Source organism: Canis lupus, chromosome 37 (genome assembly GCF_003254725.2).
Source record: "Canis lupus dingo isolate Sandy chromosome 37, ASM325472v2, whole genome shotgun sequence".
NCBI lineage: Eukaryota > Metazoa > Chordata > Mammalia > Carnivora > Canidae > Canis > Canis lupus.
Window position 1 is genome coordinate 31,198,810 of NC_064279.1, and position 19,732 is coordinate 31,218,541.

The window sequence follows — 19,732 nt, forward strand, 5'->3', positions numbered from 1 at the left end:
GGGACGGCGCTGGTCCACCAGGAGGCAAGCGCAGCTCCGGAAGCTCTGTGTTAGGAAGGAGAACCACGGGGGAGCGCAGGGAAGGCCACCACAGCGGCAGTGAGAGGTCAAGCTTCAGAAGCAACCCAGCGGTGACCGACCTGACCAGCAGCAGCAGGGGACGCGGGACTTCGCGGCCACACTGCCCGTGGGGTGGGGCTCCTCCCGGCGCTGACCGTCGGGGCCGCGGGGTCTGCGGGGTCACAGCCTGAGGCTCGGGACCAGGCATCCGGTTCACGCTGTGCGGGGAACTAGGGAGAGAGCCGACGATCTCCAGAGTTGAGGTCCCCACCTGGAGGCCGGGGTCCCTCAGACACTCCAGACTCGGGGCTGCTGAATGCGGAAGGGTTAAAAGCGAGTCCTTACTTTTACTGACTTCTCCCTGTAAGATCTCCAGTCGTGATGCCGGCGTGGGGCGCGCTTATGTCGGCAGCATCTGAGTTTGTCAGCGTGGACCCCCAGGGGCCGGTTCTCGACGCTGTTCCATGATGTGCATCAGACTTTGGAATCACAGGGGCCATGAGTCCTGCGCCCGATCTCGTTGTTTGCTGCACGGATACACACGTACGTGTCACAGAAATGTTCTGTGTTTTGATAACTATTTCAATGTAAGTTTTTTGATCCTCTGCATTTCATTTTTCATGGTTAAAACATGATTTGGAGGAGGAAGTTGCAGGCTTTGCCAAACTGCTGCGGGGTCATAGGGTGCGGACGGGGCTAGGAGCACGCGCTCCCCGCCGCAGGCCTCACGGTGAAATTCCCCTGCCCATCACGCCGAGGTCACATGTGCTCACTGCTCCATGTTTGTAGTATTGGGTTTTCTCATAGAGAATCCGTATCAGAAACTATTTCAATTTTCACTTGTGCGTGGTCTTCCTCTGCTGGAACGCAAGGGCCGTGAGAGCAGGCACCTGTCGGGAGTGGTCAAGCCTGTGGTCAGAAACGTGCAGCACTGTGTCCACACTCAGTGGGAATCACCTATGTGTCCTGTGGTGTGAGGACTCGTGGGATGCACACAGGTTGTCCCCTGGACCAGCCTCAGCCGTGGCTGGGGACACATGCACAGCAGGGTAACAGGACGTGCCTGGAGGTCTCGGTGGGCATCTCCTCCCCGACACCCGACACAGCTGGTCCCACAGAGCGTGCCTTGTCCCCAGGTCCCAAACCAGCACTGTGTGGCAGCAAGGGCGTGGTCGCGGAGCCCACAGCGTGCTTGTGCTGGGGTCCCTCCCGGTGAGCTGGTCACAGAGGCATCTCCAGCTACATGACCAGCTTAACCCAGTAGCTCCAGGGGACCCGGCTGGAAACCACCAATCCCATTATTATGACCACACGGCCCCGTTACTGATGGGCGGGGACATCCTGCCACAGCAGCCCCAACGCCACGGGTACAAGACATCACATATCTTTAGTTAACAGACTTCACAAGACTGGCTGCAGGTCACAACTGTGCTGGAGGTGCTCGGGGATACACCCCAGAGGAGGCGAGGTTCCCTGATCGCCTCTTCCACTCCCATGTGGCTGGGGACTCCATATATATTAGCTGAATGCATGAATAACAGACTTCAAAATCTACAGTTTATAAAATATGTAAATCCATTTACATGAACAGTTTGCACTGACTTAATATTTTAAATTTAATATTTAAACTCCACTGTGGTTGGCCATCACCCAGTTGGGCTTCCTTCTTCACTATCCCCCTGTGGGTGGCCCCAGGTCACCAGCACCCACTGCATTCTCACGACGTTCCTGGGGCACGTGTCCCACCACCCACAGCTCAGACCTGCCACAAATGACAGTTCTGAGATCCTCACCCTGTTGCCTGACAGGCCAGGAGACTCCGCCCCCATCACATGGGTTGAGCCCCGGGGTTGCGACGCCAGCACCCCCATGGCGGAGACCTGACGCCAGCGGCCCTACTGCAGGCTCCTCGAGCTCCCGGTGTCACCTCGCCAGAGGCCCGCAGGCCCCGTCCCTGGCTCCCACTGCGTCCTCTGCAGGCTCGGCTCCCGCCCCTCCCCACACGGACCCCCGGGAGGTCTGTGGAGTTCAGGCTGTCGCAGAGGTCAAGCCGAGGCTCCTGGAGTTGGTGTCCCCCGTGAAACCTCTATGAGGAGGAACCGCAGAGCCGGCTTACAATGGGAAGGGAACGACACGCAAGCAATACCCCAAGGACTGAGCCCGCAGAGTGGACCTCATGCAGAGGTTTCCCCGGGTGCCGGGGCCGCGCCGTGACCCACTCCTCGGACGACGTCTGCATACACTCCTGAGAGCAGATACTTTGTGGCCCTCAGTGAGGCATCATGGGCCGTGGCCCTGCACAGGTGAGTCTGGCTCCCTGCACAGGTGAGGCCTTACTCAGGCAGAGAAACTGCATTTGAAGAACTGCCTTTGTCTAAGGTTCAGGACGGCCAAGTGAAGCCACATCTCAAAATCTTTAAGTGAAGAAACGATTCCACCCTAACTTCCCTTGGCTTTCACAGAGGCACCAGAGCCGTTCAGACCCTGGCTTCTGACGAGTGCTGGCTGTCGACCGTCTCTTCTCGGTAGCAGGATTAGGCCACACGGAGTGAGCGTGGCCATGTAGTGGTCCTGGTTGGGAGGAAAAAGTTGAATGAGTTTGATTCCTCGGAGCTTCATCTTTCAACTACTGTCCGGACACCAAAAATGTAGCATGCTGCACACTCGCACACTCTGCACACACACACACTCACGGCGAGCTTGGCTTGTGGTTCGGAGACCTGCATCTCTGCTGAAACTTCCACATGACAGGTGGCAGCCACATGGTAAGGAATTCGTGCAGAATATAGAAAACATATCTTATCCGTTGGTGTGAGGCCTTCTGCTTTAACTCACGGGATGGGCTTTATTTCACCCTAATGTGATCATTAAGACGTAGGCCCGTGCTGCACTTTCTACACGTAAGACACGGGTGGAAAGTCTCAGCGCATTGGGTCTGCTTCTTATTTTCTGGATGCCAAGGAGGAAAGAGATGAGGAAGAGTGAAAGGACCGATCGCATCAGGTGCTATCGTGAGTATAAGTAGGACCCACAGGAAGGAAAAGAGTCACTAGCTGAGGGAACAGGACCTCATGGTTGGTGCAGGCCCCAGAGCCCCTGGGAGGCCAGCCTGCAGGTGCACGCCAGGGAAGGTCTCGCCTCTGCTGCTCTGACTTGCTCCTTCTGTGATGGAAGCTTGGCATTTTCCCAGTTCATAGGAGATCATTGATTTGCTTCCATTTGGGTCCATCACATGCCATCAACTGGATCGAATCCACAAATACCTCTTTTGTGCCTAACATCTGTGAAACATCAGAGGGAACAGAATGTGAAATAGATTCAGGAGCCCCAGACTCGCAGGCAGACCGACAAGCAATAATCATGTGCAAAACTTCCCCAGCGGTACTTGCTAGTTAAAATCTGACCCCTTCTTGTCATCAATATTATGTCGTCACAAAATGTTGTGTGACTTGTAACATAGTCAAAGTTCTTTTCTGAATGTTGGCGTCACGAGCTGAGATCTTAGATGTCACCCGTGAGGACGCAGGAGCCGACACGCATGTCTTCCTGTAGCCTGGGATTTAGTGGTCTCTGTGAGTCCACTTCCAGAAGACGTGCCTCCCAGCAAGTGGTACTAAAAAAAAGATGAATTTCTGTGGCCTGTGGGGCTGCCCGGGGAGCAGGTGCTGAGCACTGTTCGGGGTTACCCAGGGAGCCCACACCAGCGTTTCTTGGCTTTGGAGGACAGAGCCTCCTGAGCAGAGACGTGGGGCGTCGTGCCGCTGTTGGAACCCACCCTGTTGTTTCCAGTGCGCATCTCCAACATAAAAAGCAAGACTGTCCACCCTCAGCATAATTTTGGGATCACATGGTGAATATTTTGGGGGAGCCGTGCTGAGAACGGCGTCCCATTTCTCCAGCGTGCAGGCCAAGGCCATGTTCTGGGATATGTTCGGCAGACCCTGCAAACACGCTGATCCCCCCTCATCTTGCTCCCTGACCCCTGCTCTTTACAGACGGGCCAGGAGTGCACGGAGGAGCTCAGGACACGAGCCTGAGGCTGAGACCCTTGGGGCCTGTCACACTCTTCACGGGCAGCTCTCAACCCAGCCCAAGCCCTGGATGGGGCTCCCAGCGCCTCCCCAGAGAGGGGAAGCCCCGGCGTCGGTGTAGACTGGGAGGTCCCATGGGACCCCAGCATGTGGCAGGCAGGACACCCCTCCTGGAAATGGTCTGTGAGGCCGTCCATCCCCCCCATGGACCCTGGCATCCAGGGGCCGCCGCACGTCACTCTGTGGTCTCTGTGCACCGTGAACGTGGGCACAGCCCGCAGGGAGACTGTCACCTTCCACGAAGAGGTGCACGGTACGGGGAGATGGCTGCGGGCCGGGGCCTGGCAGGCTGTGGGACAGCTTGGGGTTCTCGCTCGATTAGCTGCCCAGTGTGGGCAGCATGTCTGGGGGCTGCTGTGGAGCCCCAGCCCCGTCCAAGGACACCCGCCCTCTGGGCCTCGAGCGCCAGCGGGGCTCAGTGGTGCTCCCCACTCACCTGCTAATGCTCCTCTCCTCCTCTGAGGGTGAACATGGTCCTGTTTCTAGCCTCACATTCACTAGCAGGCTGGTGTGGCATTTAGAGACTTAGGTGCTGCTCTTTTGTTTTGTTCTTCATAAATGCGCTGACCTGGTCCTAATGGAATATTAAACCTACTGGAATATTAAATGTAGAATATTAAATGCTACATTTAGGCAGAAACATGGGGTGAGTTTTATGCACATTGTGGTGCTGTTCAAACATCGTGAAGAAGCTGTGCTGGGAGTCTGTCTTCAGCCTGTCATGTCTGTCCCCTTTGAACATGATGTGGATTCTGCTAACTGACTGGTTTGACATGCAGCCCCTGCCCTTGGCGCCGGGACGCAGGGACAGAACACAGGTTTCCTGTAGCGTACGGGGCACCTCTCATGGCCCAGGTGATGTGCACACGTCAGGGATGCACCTGTTCCTGAGCCGGCCCTGCCTGGGGTCCCCCTGCAGGATGTTGGTGGGCTCACCTGGACTTGGCATCGGTGCCCTCCCACTCCAGAGGTCGGGCTCAGATTATTTTCCTTAATGGTGGGTGACCCAGGGGGTGGAACACCGCATTGGGAGCTGGCCGGGCCATCTGGGATGTCGTGAGCAGTTTCCCAAGCGCTGGGTGCTCCCCGATGACTCCTGCCAGCCTGTCTCTGCGCTGCCTTCGCCTGGAGCCCGTTGTGGACGCGCTGTCCTGTGCGGGACCAAGGGCTGCGCGGAGCCAGAGCGCTGGCACCAAGGGGCCTTGGAGCAGACGCATCGGTGCCTGGGATAGAAGAGCTTACAGCCTCGTGTTTGCACTGTGCGTGCCCCTCCCGTGGGTGTGTGCGTCTGACGGGCTCAGAGGCCCCCAGCCTGGTGCTGCTGCGGAGCACAGCCCAGCCCGGAGCCAGCGGCACCCACCTCCTCCCCGCTCGGCTCCCTGAGCGCCGCCAGCCCACAGCACTGCCGCATATGGATTCCAGCCGGCTCTGCGAGTTCCCCCAGCCGTCCTGGCCCGGGAGCTCTGGATTTGTGGGCACAAATGATGCCCGCCATCTGACCATCCGCCATCAATGAGACACGCACAGCACGCGCTTGTCGACGCTTGGCCAGTGTTCCAGGAGGGATCACCTTGAGGTCAGGTGTGAATGACTGTGTCATTCCTGCCCGGGGGTGGGGGCCCTCCAACGGCCGTGTGGAAGGGTGTGGGGGAAGCAGGCACTGTCCCAGGGCTTGTGCGCTTGACTGAGCATCAGTAAGTGGAGGTAAGTCAGGAGTCAGGCATGATTTTGCAAGCAGCATTCACCTTATTGACTGACTTTTTCATGGAGGATCATTTTCTTTTCTGTGAACAAAAGGACAGTGGCCACTCGAGATTTATTACCTTACACAGGTCGTCAGCCGCACATTCCTTCTTTGCCACGTATGAAAATTTATGCGAAAGCCCATGATTTCACCAACAAACAAAACACCATCTGAGAGTTTCTCACCCTCCCCACATTTTAATAGTAAAAATGCAATTCTGGTGCAACTTGAATACAGATTCCATTCACAATTAAATGTCCCAGATGAAGCTAAATACGCACACGTTTTCTATGAAAAAATCCAAGTTCTTATTATGTAATGTGAGTTCTAGATATTTAAAATGAAAACAGGAAGTGTCTTGAACAGTGAAACAGCTGTCATCACTTTATTTTACCACCTACAAGATGCTAAACGCTGGTCAGACTATAACTTCTTGCTAATTAGCACATTTGAAATAGACATCTTTGCTGCCAGCCTGCCAGCGCTGCCCCAGAACTTGGATGGCCCACCTCATTTTTGGAAACTTCAGGGAAAGCGCCATGTGCGTGGCTGTGGGATATGGCTTCTGTGTCCTGTTTGATTTACACGACGTTTTGAGACTAACATTAATTAAAGTGTCAAACTGGCTTTCATCTTTTACGTTGAATCTGTCACCTCCAAAGTTTGGTTTCCCCAACATCCAGCCTCTCGTTTAGACATCCAGGGACTTGATTACTGTAATTCTTTCTATGCTGTTATCTTTGACACTCTAATTAACAGAGGGCAGTGAGTCTAAGTGTGGCTCTTACATTCAAATAGAATGGTGATGCTTGCTTTTTGAAACCTACCTCATCTTGATTAGGTATTTGTGTTCCGTACAATGGAATGCTAATCCTCAAATTTCCCTTCTAGCTTGCAAGGATGGGATTCAGAGAGGGTGTCCAGCGCTCCACGTGTGGATGGGCCAGTAGGCAGGTGTTTACAGTGTCCCTGTCTTCATTTTTTGAGATGACTTCCCCTCACGCAACAGTGTCGATTGGCCAACACTTGGCTTCATCTCATTCAAGTTAGCAGATCTCAAATAAAGTACGTTCCTCCAGATTCTCCCTCCGTCGGTTTGTAGACCTCAAGGCAGGTTTTTATGTCACCTGTTGAGCAGGTGGGTGCCTATGTACTCACGTGACTTTGAGGTGAGAGTGTTGTAGCCGAGGGCTGCCGTGCAGCCGATGCTCTGTAGCTGTGCTGTGGGCACAGGGCCCAGGATGTGCGGGACTGTCTGGCACTTGAAGCAACACTGCTCTTACACAGGAGCTGATGTTTAATTGGTGTTTAGATATTGAGACATTTTAGAAGTCAGGTCCTTTAAATGTGTCTAGTGGCAGTGCTGTTGGCCGTGGCCACCTTTCTCATGTGGTCAAGGAGGCCGGGCTGTGCCTGGTGTCAGCACCGTGGCTGCCATTCTTTCCGGGCTGACTGCCCTTTAGACCCAGGCTCTGGGCAGTTCCTTCAGAAAGGGTTTCTGAATGAGGCTGACTCAAGCTCAAATATACCTGGGAAAGTACTGGTTTTACACACCTCTTCCCAGCCCCGTTGATTCCTCTCTGGGCAGGAAGAACTAATCCACCTGAGATAATTTCCTTTAGGCTTCACTACTTTGATTTAATGCAGTTTTTACAGAAATCTTTCAAAACTGTATTCCGTGCATGGCTCCTTCCACCTTAAATGGTGTAATTAACCTTTTATTGATGCACAGCAGCATATGTCGTTACCCATGTATTCAAGAAGGAAGGCACTTTGCAGAGCCACCTCTCCCTCGACCCCAGGGTTCTCAGGATGACCCTCACCAACTTCCCTGATCTCCATGACATAAGCAAAACCTAAGCTTACTTGATAATTAGATTAGACACAGATGTATATTACTCCCTCTCCCTATAATCAGGAAGCCACTCGTACAGCCACCAAGGATTTTCATCACATTTTACACACAGTAAAAGAAATCCATGATGGGCTTTTAAAACCAAAAAGATGCTCATGCCAGACCTCAGTCTTTATAAAAATAGAGTAATCAGGTCTTCAGATACCTTAAGTTATGAAGTTAATGATCATTTCATTTTTACTTCAAAATTCTTATTTGATCAGCTATATTTAAATAAACCTCATGATTGTTCAGAAAGCTTTCTCTGTTGGCAGAGAATCGAGTAGCATTATGTTGCTAAATTAAATTTTAGCAATTGTGTTTAAGGTTTGCCTGATATGCATATAGAGAATGATAGATAACAATGCCTGTAATTAATAATTATTAGCTCTGGTGAGTATATTCTAATTATGTATTCACATACACAGAATTAAGACAATTATTGTCCTCAAACTATCCAGCTGAATAATTGAATGTTTTTCTTGAATGTGTAAAATTATTTCTTTAATTGTTTATTTTAATCCTCGACAGCCAATTAACATGATCAAATGCTCACTTTAAATTCTCTCTTTACTGTAGTTCCAAGCTTCTAACTGTAATGAGCCATTTAGGGACACACAATTCTACCCCCACAAGATTGTAGGACCAACAAATATCTGTCCAAGAGCACTGATGAACGAATGAGAACACTGACATCAGTTTTTCAAAAATCCTGTTTCACTATTATTTTATTTATCTAAAACATTTTATGTATTGCAGTTTTGATTTACTGAAGGCTAGCAGCTGACACTTAATTCTTAAATCATAAAATTCAGGTCAGTCCCAGTGGCTCAGTGGTTTAGCACCGCCTTCGGCCCAGGGCCTGATCCTGGGGACCTGGGATAGAGTCCCATCGGGCTCCCTGCATGGAGCCTGCTTCTCCCTCTGCCTGTGTCTCTGCCTCTCTCTCTCTGTCTCTCATAAGTAAATGAATAAAATCTTTAAAAAAAATCATAAAATCCAAAAGCATTCCATTAAATAGGAACACAAGTGCAATGTATTGTTATGCTAAAACGTCCCATTCACAATCCCATGGGGGTGGGTTTGAACCTGTCCTATGGATATGGGGCCACTGGAGAGACAGTGGGCACATTCAAGGTGTGTATTAAATGCCTATCTTATACCTTAAAATACAAATCCCATTTTGACTCCCATACTAACATGTGAGAATCAGCCTGGTGTCTGGGTGTCTGGGAAATTTTTACATGTATTTCTACCTGCTTAATTGACTTATATGGTATTTATTATTCTCTAAACAGTAAGTATCATTTATTTCTATTAAATCTATGTGTTGGATTTATCATGGGGCCATTACAAAGGAATCACATGGACAAGTGTTAAGTACTTTCAGGGGCTTAAAAATGTCCCTCCAAATCGGGTACCTCCCTCTGTGGGGATGTGGGCTGCTCAGATCCCAAGGGTGGGAAATCCTCAAATGTTCAACCAGAACTCCCTCTGGGCCCTTAGCAAGTCTTCCAGCTGTCACAAGGGAACCTAATGCTCTGGATGGCAATGCAGTGGGCACTCTCCCCAGTGGATGCTTCCCCCCATGGATGGCCCTCACAGTGGGTGCTCCCCTCCCAGTGGACACCCCCCCACCATGGGCGCTCCCGTCAAGCAGGCCCCAGAGCATGGCAGACGCCCCGGTGACACTGGCTGATCACACAAAGGCCCCAGGAGCAGCAAGGCTGCAAGGATCCCAGATCTTCCGCGGACGGTCTGTGGGACTGAGGACACTGCCTACCTGCTTCTACTTTCTAGAATCTAGGATTTCAGGAAGATCGGCTGCAATGATCCATATCCAAAATAATACAGTGTTTGGACTTAGCAAGTATTCATCAAATATTAGCTATTTCCAAGAAAACTTTGTATAAATAGTCGTCTCTATCACATTTGTTCAAGGATGTATTTCCCTTCCTGTGCAAGCACGAAGAGCGCACTTTGGGTGGGAGCTGCTGTGCTGGGTCTCTAAGCCGGCAGCGGCACCTGCTGTCCCTGCGTGGGACCGCAAATCCCGTGCTCCCAGGGTGTCAGCGTCCTCTCCTTCTCTCCAATGGCTGGTCAGTGCTGAGAGGGGCGGGCGTTAAACATCACTGTTATTCCACTAAAACAGAGAAGAAACGTTTTCCATGCAAAATTTCACTACTTAGGATGCAAATGTTGGGAGCTCTGCTGGAAGGAAGAGGTGTGCTTCCACAGCATTGGAAGGTAGAGACGGGGGCGCTCTGAAATTCCCTGGGTCCCCGCTGAATATCCTGCAAACCAAGGCAATATCTCACTAGATGATTAAGCAAATACCAGAAGGCCTTTTTCCCAAAAACAGTTTCACTGTTTCCCATCAGTTAAGGAACGAAGAGAGAATTACAATTATTTTCCTCTCACTCAGCCTCAGTCCCCTCAGCTAGCAGCCACTTCACATGATTTGTGTCCTGGAGTAGGAGTACGATCTAAAATGTCTCCTGCTGCCAGATGTATTTCATGTGTTATTTTTTTTTTATTTTTTAGAGAACTTGGAACTGATCATATTAAGAGGAAATTCTTGCAGAAACAATAAATGATTCTCTCACCTTTGCATCGGGCAAGGATGCCCATGTGCTGCTGCGAAGTGTGAAGGAATAGAATCAGATCAAGGCGTGAGAAATAAGACTGAGCTGTGTACAGGGTCAGGAGGAGAGGGAAAGGATCACCGTAGCCAACAACGGGAGAGGTGCCCATGTCCCAGGGTGGCCACCTAGGCCTGGCTGACCTTAAGAGTGCATCTAAACACATTTGAACCTAGTTTCTCATCTGGGAACGGCAAATACAAATGCCATCCGTCTACTTGGCAAGGTTGTCTGCAGCTTAGTTAAGAAATAGAGTATAAGGAGCCCTGCACAGGGACATGCAGACCCCGTGCCGCCCAGGCCAGCAGTCTGCACGGCTAGGTCACGGGAGGGAGGGGGCCGAGTCCACGGTGGGCGTCAGTGTCTGTTACCTCAGTGCGCGGAGGATGGCGCGGGATGCTTCTCCATGGCCGGCTCTGTAGCGGTCACCCCTGCCAGGCACCTGCGTCTGCCTGCCCCTTTCTGGGTTTGTCTCTCATCCCCACAGCAACAGATAAAGAGACATCCCCAGCACGTCCCTTGAACAGATGAGCAGACCAAGGCAGAGGGAATTTCACTTGTCCAAGATCCCAGTTTAGGTGGGAACAAGGAGGAGTTAGCTCAGCGCTAGCAGAACCAGAACGGAGATGCATCCAATTCCCTTTCCTAGAAATTTCAGCCACAGTGGGTTTAAGATATCCAACCACGAGCATCACTGTGCTGGAAGGTGCCCTGTAATAATACGTCAACATGTTAAACTACTAAAAGGCGTTGAAGCAAGTGCATAAACATTAAAGCACATTTTTTTTCTACTTGGTGAAGAAAGAGCAGTATTTCCCTCAGAAAGTAAATAGTTTGAAGAAAACTCTATGACACTTGAAAAGAAACAAGATGGTATCTCTAGAAACTATTACAATCAGTCACTTTGTCACCTGAACAAGAACCCCCAGGCCACCAGAGGAGAGTCACAGCAAACCTTAGAGCATCTTTTTTTTTTTAAGATTTTATTTATTTATTAATGAGAGACAGAGAGAGAAAGAGAGGCAGAGACAGAGGCAGAGGGAGAAGCAGGCTCCATGCAGGGAGCCCGACGTGGAACTCGATCCTGGGTCCCCAGGATCATGCCCTGGGCTGAAGGCGGCGCTAAACCACTAAGCCACCTGGGCTGCCCTAGAGCATCTTTTAATGAGCCGAGTTTTCTCGATAATTCCTGACCTCCCGATTCCGCGCCCCCATCCCCCTGGGCGCTGCGTCCAGCATCCAGCAGGGGGAGTCCACGCAGAGTAGGTGCGCGCTCGGCCTGGCCCGGCTGCCTCCTCTCCCTCACAGCGCTGGGCCCTTCTGGAAGGCCTGCCCTCAGGCCCGGGCCATTCTGTTCCCGGGCTTCGGCGAGGCTCTGAGGCACACGATGCTCCCTCTGCCTTTCTATTCAATTTGATCGTGAGCACACTGGATGGAGCCGGTAGTCTCGGGCTCAAGATAAATGTTTACTGGAACCGATGAGTTAGTATGAAGGCAACACGGGTGGGGAGGCCAGTGAGCCGGGCACCACGCGGAAGAAATGCAAGGGCTCTGCAGCCTCTTCAGCAGCAGCTTTTGGGGTGACCCACGGCAAGCATAGCAGCACCTCCAGCTGACTCCGCATCGTTGTGCAATCTCCTCAGTGGTTTGACAGGGGAAATTAATGGTTCTATTATAGGCAGTTGATTTCTTTAAGCAACAGGAAACGCAGCTCTCTGGTCGTACTTCCTACAGTGTTTGCTCGGTAGGGGAACGGAGAACCCGGACGGACACCTCCGCATTCGGGCTCTGCTGACAAGCTCTGACTGTGGATTCCACTGAGGCTGATCGGGAGCCTCTGTGCCGCCCGGAGCCCAGCTCCACAATTTGCTGCTCTGGACAAACCAGGCCGATGGCATCAAAGCACACTTCCGCTTTAGTGGCTGTGGAGCAGTCGGTTGGCACGCTGACCCAGCCTGGAGACCGCATCCAGTCCCTCGCCGCTCGGGAAAATGTCCCTCTGCCTCACCCTCTCCGGCTTGAGTGAAGTCAGTTGTCCTTCATGTGTGCTGAGAATTGCCCAGTTTTAATCAGTTTCTCGAGAAAGTTTGCTGTTCATCAAAAGGTTCACTGCATTTTTACAAAGAAATCAATCCAAGAACTCATATCATCGCCCCGCAGCAAATGTGTTGTAAGGCGAGATGTGATACTAGGCCCCTGTGATCATGGAGATAAATCATAACACTCTGTAATTTTGTTTTTATTTATAAGATACCCATTCTGGAGGTTTACTTGTAGTTAATAATGCATTTGAGAGATTTATTGTTTTGTAGGGAGTGAAGGGAAGTGTGTGAGGACAACTGTGAAGTAGTGACCCGGGTCTGGGAGTGGCCGTGCCCTGGGGTCCTGGGCAAACCTGCTTGCTCTGCCTGCCGTCCGGGTGCCACAGTCCTGTGACCATGCACACCGTCGTGCACTGGCGATGTGGGCGCAGCGGGAAGATGCAGCCAGACAGATAGTTTCCGCTCCTCTTCACATGGCAAACATCAGTGTAGCCTTGTTAAGCGAAGTAGCTTCTCCATCTACATTCCTGTACTTCTCTGCTGCCCTCCATCATCACCCTTGCTGCCTCCAAGATAGGACATTCTTCCAGAAGCACTTGATTCCCCCGGGAGAGCCCCGCAGAGCTACCCATGCGGTGGGAGTGCCACGTGGCACGGCGTGGGAGTGCCTACTTCCCTCTGGCTCCGTAGAGTCCGGGGACGGGTTGCCAGAGGTAAAGACTCTCCTTACAGTAAATGAACGACGCTGAACAGGTCAGCATCACAATCACCACCACCCAGCTGCTGTGTGGCCGGTCGTAGGAGATACTCCATCGCTTTGACCCATGCAGTTCTCTTACTCATGTGTTTATGTCTCACTTAACCCCCTGACACAGCAACATTATGAAGTAGTATTAAGAAAAGCTTAGTGAGAAGCAAATTTTTACGTGGACCCCCACTGGCAAGGAGACATGGATGCACTCTGGATGGTGACCCTCATCCAGATAAGGAAGAAGAGGGAAGAGCCAAAGCTGATAACCACGCAGACGTCATTACGGGATGATCTCACAGAGGAGCGCATGAGTCCCCCCAGGAGGATGAAACACTTTGCCTCGCCTGCATTTCCAGCCTCAGCACAGTGACATTGTGAGCTGGCTAGTCCTTCATGGTTGGGGCTGCCCTGTGCCCTGGACACTGCTTGGCGGCTGCTCTGGCCTCTTCCTACTAGAGCACCCTCCTCCCCGAGTGGTGACACCACCCAGAATGACCTCCAGACCTTACGAGGGCCCCCAGGAGAGAGAGGAGGCGAGATCCCCCAGCCCAGCACCACTGGCTGACACACAGGAGTTATCGAATGTGAGGATCCGAGTGCCCCCAAATCAGAACCCCCAGGGCAGGGCTCCTTGCTCGTTGCGCACCTATGGTCCGTGCGGAACACTGCCAGGGAGCTGTCGCTGAGCACACGGATGATGGATGGAATGGAGAACGGGGCCAGATCCCACCTCCTGCATGCTCCTGCTGCACCTAGTTCCGCACCAACCAACACAGAGCACAGCGGGTCAGCCTGGCCCCTCCAGCCCTGCCTGGCTCCGTTACCACTGGAGTCAGATCTGAGCCCTGGGTCCGCCAAGGCATCACTTAGAAAATGACTTAGGCCAGTGGGGGCAGCTGATGGAAGTGCTGGTCTAGCTGCTCCTGACTCTGTTTCCTCTGGAGCAGGGTCCTGCCCTGAATGCCAGTGTGCCGACTCGTGTCTGATTTTGCTGCTCCTTGGGCAGGAGGAGTCATGCCTGCTCTCCTCCTCCCTCATGTCTGCCAGGGTGGACCAACATCAGCTTCCTCCTCTGGCCTCTGCGGTCTGTGCGATGCGCCACCCTCATCCCCAGTGCACCAGGTTCAGGCCAGACTTCTCTCCTGAAGCTCCTGACATCTGGGTACCCTCATTTCTCCTCCCGAGTCAGTCGGGGAGTAGGAACAGCCCAAGCACCATGTTGACTCTGCGTCAGCAGGATGTTTCCAACCCCTGGAAAAGTTCTAGAGATCCTGCATCTCTCACAGCTTAGCTCTTTCCAGATGTTCAAAATGATTTCCAACCAAAACTCACTGTACCCTGGGGTCTTATTCATGTCAGAACCCAGCAGTGTTTCCCCTTCGTGCACCTGTACAGCAGGTGTAAGCTTAAATTAAGCTTACAGGTGGCATGTTATTTTACTTCAGGTTATTATTTGAGAAGCACAGACATATTTGTAGATATTTTTCCATGGCTACAAATAAGCTTCCTGAAGAATGTGGATTTTCTGTGGTTTGCATTTTAGCTTTGTTACAGCGGTTCACCTACTCTGAACTTGCAGAGCCCCTGGTGACGGAGGTGGAGCCCCGCAATTCCTGGAACTTTGGCCATGTCCTAAAGCTGTGGGGGTTTTCCATAAGCTCACCCAGTGATATGTGCCAAGTACTGCACTGGGCATTGAGGGAACACAGGTCTCCCCAGAATGAAAAAGGTCAGAGTCTGGCAAATACCACTCCCCCAAAGAAATGCTTCCATGGATGTAGGCATGAGGCCGGGATGCAGGAGGGGACATTTCCTGGGCCTGAGAGTCAGAAGGGATATAAGGAAGACCTCCCATATCAGACACAAAATGGAAATAAAGGGAAGGAGGCCAGGGCATGAGAGAGATAAGCCCCCCACCTGGGGGCCCGCAGTGATGTCTGTGGGGACATCCGTATGGCAGCTGTGTGTGAATGGTCCAGAGGAGTGACGGGCTCGAGAGGATGGGGACAAACGAGGCCAGCAACAGCCTAGAAGAGGAACCACCAGGCACTCGGGACTCAAGATTGCATGAGTGGAGCAGGGGGGAGCAGACCGGACACCATTCATGGACGTCATCGACTGAGCTTGGACTGGACAGGTTTGGGGTCTGGGAGGATGGTTGTTCTATCTGGAAATGAAGCCCAAGGGATGATCCAGGGGAGGAGGGTGGGGACAGGCCAGGTGAGGGAGACGGGGTTGGTCCAGGTGAGGGAGGTGGGGACGGTCCAGGTGAGGGAGACAGGGTTGGTCCAGGTGAAGGGGTGGGGATGGTTCAGGTGAGAGAGGTGGGGATGGTCCAGGTGAGGGAGATGGGGATGGTACAAAGAATGGAGGTGGGGATGATACCTGTACCCCGAGGTCTGCCCCTGACCACCTGTTGCAGAAGCTTCTCCTTTAAAGAGATGACTAGAAAGTGGGGGGATGACCAGCCAAGTCAGGCAAGCACCTGGGGAAGCAGGTTCAGCTGAGACCTCTGTCCCTACCTGAACGTAGAGCAGATGTCAGTCATATGGGACAGTAACTGTGGGGTGGCAGGGCTCTGAACACAAAGGCAAAGTGGGAGCCCCTGCTGTAGGGCCAGGCCAGAGCCAGTGGGGGTGGGGGCTTCCTGGACACAGCAGACTTCTGTGGGTTTCTCTGGCAGCAGCCCCACAGCGGCCCATGGTGCATGCAGTAGACACCCCACCTGATGCGCACGGAGTCCCATAAAGACCCTCCTGCGGATCCCTACAGATCTAGGGGACTTGGCAGGGTCCATGAAGGTGGGCTTAAGAGGCAGGTGCTTAGTAGGGAAGGAGGTAAAGTCCAGCGGAGCAAGGGGTCTGATGGCTTTTGAAGTCTAGTGAGAAGGAAGGTGGGAGCCAAGAGCGGGAGAAGGGGCAGTTGAGTGCAAGAGAGAGCAGGTGGCAGGAGTGAGTGTCTCAGCAGCAATGAGAAGCAAGCACCGAGCAAGGCAAGGTGCACAGGGTGAGCGAATCACAGGGCGATTCGCTGAAATCAGCAGAGACAAAGTCTTCTTAAGCCAACCTGATTAGTTCAGGCGCTTTAACAGCAAAGGCAGGATGGCTCAGGAGTGAGGGTGTTCCAGCCACCCTGGCAAAGGCAGAGGCTCAGGCAGAGGTGCTGGGGGTTGGAAGACGGTGCACAGGACACAAGATGAGGGGGAGGCCCTGGGGAATGAAGGGTGCCCGGCACGGCGTGTTGGCCAGTGAGCGCCACTGCTGCAGGCGCAAGCAGCCTCTGCCCAGGAGGCCCGCACACGTGGATTTAAAATGTTTGTGTCTGAGCTTGGGAACTGTACATACCTCTGACTCTCCTAGAATAATGCCTTGAATATGGTCCATGTGCACCAACTTTCCTTGAGAGGTTGAGGTCAACGTTAGGGGGAAAAATCTTTAAAGTAAAAAAGGTGACATCATCTGTTCCTGTCACGCAGACAGAGTTCAAAGCCTACGCTTCCGATAACTGCCCTCACCCCTCTGTTTTCCACTTTCTGGAATCTCTTTCGATGCATTTAAAAAAAAAACGTGTCCATGGCATAACTTTCCAGGTGAAACTTTTATGCTTTCAAACTCAGGTCATCCTGACACACGACCACCTCATTTGATCACTTGCTGATTTTTATTTGGAATGACATGAGGTTTCATTTATTAGGAAAACCCATTCACACAGATGACACAGTAACTGGGGGGAGATTGCAGGACGTGGGAAAGCGCACTGACCTCCTCACGAGCAGAAGACCGGAGATGACGCGTTCCCACGTGCAGCAGCCCACGCGGATTCTGCACAGCTTCTGAAACCCACAGGGGAGGCTCGCTCCTCCCGTCCTCCCAGACGATGCGAGCCGTCCCAGGAGATGTGCACAGATACGTGTAGCCGTGCACACAGCAGCCCTTGCACACCTGTGGACTGCATGGGTGCCTTTGCACTGGGTCGTGTGGTGGAGTCCGTTTCAGAAGCACTTGTGTGAGTTCTTCCGTTCCAGATAAAGAGAAATCATTAACTGTAACGGAAAACACGTTTCTGTCAAACCGGAGTCGTTCATCCTCGCTGGAAAAATAACACCCTGAGACCGGCAATTATGTCTCACGGATTTGGGGGCGTGGCTTTTAAAGAGACATTTAATAGGACCTCAAGTCCAGGTGCGTTGGTTTTCCCCTGGTGGGTTGCCTGCGGCCGGGAGCGAGTGCAGGGCGGGAGGCGGCAGGGCACTGGCCCGGGGCGCAAGGTGAGGGAGGGCTGCGTGGTGTGGGTGGGAGACCCAGTGTCCCTTCTCGACCGCCGTCTATACCTCAGACCCCGTAAGCGTCCTCGGAGGGAGCACCTTTCTACGCTTTTCCATTAGAAAAATACCTACTCATCATAAGCACGTCTGGAACACACAGATAACGGCCACCCTGTTGTCCCTCGATGATGACCTGGGAACAGTTTTCTATGCGTCTGACCTTTTCTTCATACACAGGTTTTCTGTATAAACACATCCCACGGTCACCTGGATGTAGCTTAGGTTGTCCCGCACTTTTCCGCGACGCTGCTCCCGTGGGGGAAGTGGTGTCCTGGCTCCTGTGTCTCTGCTGAGCCACAGGCCGCTCCGACCGCTCGCTGTTGCTGCGTGTGGGGGGAGGAGGCCTTAGCAATCCCCCTGCTGCCCGCGGATCGGTGTGGACCACCATCTGGGCACAGAGCCCCCCACAGTGCGCATCACTTCCTAGGCCTCTGGTTCTGACAAGGCTCGCAGGGCAGTGGGAGGGAAGGGCGGGCCAGGTCCCCGGGGGTGGGGAGGAGGATGCTCCTGCTGACCGGCGGTGACTTTCTTACAGCTGTCTCCTATGCCAACTACAAGAAAACGCCGCCGCCCGTGCCCCCGCGCACCACCTCCAAACCCCTGATCTCAGTGACCGCACAGAGCAGCACTGAGTCCACACAGGACGCCTACCAGGACAGCCGCGCCCAGCGGGCATCCCCGTGGCCTCAGGACAGCCGCGGCCTCTACAACTCCACGGACAGTCTGGACAGCAACAAGGCCATGAGCCTTGCCCTGGAGACGGCCGCGGCCCAGCGCCTCACCTCCGACGGCCAGAGCACCTCGGCGCGGACCAGCGACAAGGCCGTCCTGGCTTCCAAGGCCGAGGATTTCCTCAAGAGCCGGCGCTCCTCCATCGGGATCCAGGTAGCCTCTCTGCCCCGCGCCGCCCGCTGCGCGGCTCCACTGGTAGCACAGACAAGACCCGTGGGCCTCGGCCCTGGGCCCTGAGCAGGGAGTGCGGCCTCCGAGGCCCGGGCCCCCGAGGTGCAGGGGCGGGGCTCCGCTGCCTTGTCAGCCCGCAGGTCCGCAGCCGGGGGATCCCAGGGATCTCGGGTCCCTCTCACTCACCCCTGCCCCTGCCACCCACGCCCCCACCCCTGGGGCACGTTCTAGGGGTCACCTGCTGCTTACACAGTGTGGAGACAGCCTGTTTTGACCCTTTGGAGAGATGGGCTTTTTTTCTAAAACCTAGTTTTTGGAAACCCTCTCAGCATGGCACCCAACAGCTGAGTGGGGGAAAGGGCATTGGGAATGCAGCAGTAAAAGTTAAAAAGGCCTCTTTGGTGCAAAACTGAGGCATGCTCACAGCTGGCCCGGGGCGGCCGGAAGGCACTTCGCCGGCCACAGAGCGCTCTGGGTGTTCAGTGGTGGAGGCAGGGCCGGGTCCATGGCTTCAGACCACCGAGGGCTGACCACCGCCCCTCCCCGCCCCGGCTCCGCCCCAGACTGCTCTCTGAGGTGCCTGGGCGGGGGTCAGCTCCTCCCCGCACCCGGCACAGCCGACCCCAGGGCTCAGGAGCTGGGAGGTGCTGCAGAGGACACAGGGGCCTGGCCTGCATCCCAGCCCCAGGACCGCACGTGGGCGCCTCACGGTAGCTTGCCTTGGAGACACTCCCCGAGAGATCCTCCTGGCACAGGGAGGCAGCGTCCTCCGGCATCCTGTGTGAGCTGGCCCTCCTGCTTCCCGTCACCCCTCCACTCAGCCTGTGTCCGGCCGCGAGCTCTAAAATCACAAGGCTTCGTGGCCAGGGAGGCGGGTGAGCGGAGCTCTGCCCGAGAGCCTCGCGCTTGGCCCTGGCGTGAGGGGCATGACGGCTGGGGCACCCTGGGGACCCGGGAGCGCAGGCGGGGGCGAATGCCCGCTTGCCTAGGTCCTCTGAACCAGGTCTCCACACTGTGGCTTCGTTGTTTTGTTTAGGATTCTGAATTCCCAGAGCATCAGCCATACCCAAGGTCAGATGTAAGTACCACCATATACTCCAAAGCCAAGTACGCATGAATTTTTATTTTATCTCCCTTTTTTGGATTATTCATACAACTGCTCTGTCCCTCTCTCTGTCCTGATTCTATATGCCAGGCACTGTGCTAGGTGCTCCCACAGTACTGCAGGGAACCCTCGCATCCCCGGGATGCGTAATCAGCCCTGTTTCGACGAGGACGAGG

At 53.6% G+C, this 19,732-nt stretch overlaps 1 protein-coding gene across 1 annotated transcript in view; it reads left to right on the forward strand.

Moving 5' to 3' along the window:
- The window catches only part of DLGAP2 (DLG associated protein 2), a 693,677-nt gene that overhangs the window by 641,695 nt on the left and 32,250 nt on the right, over positions 1–19,732 (forward strand). Inside the window, 2 exon segments of the mRNA XM_049106698.1 lie at positions 18,084–18,433; positions 19,488–19,529. Coding sequence (XP_048962655.1) covers positions 18,084–18,433; positions 19,488–19,529 — 392 coding nt within the window.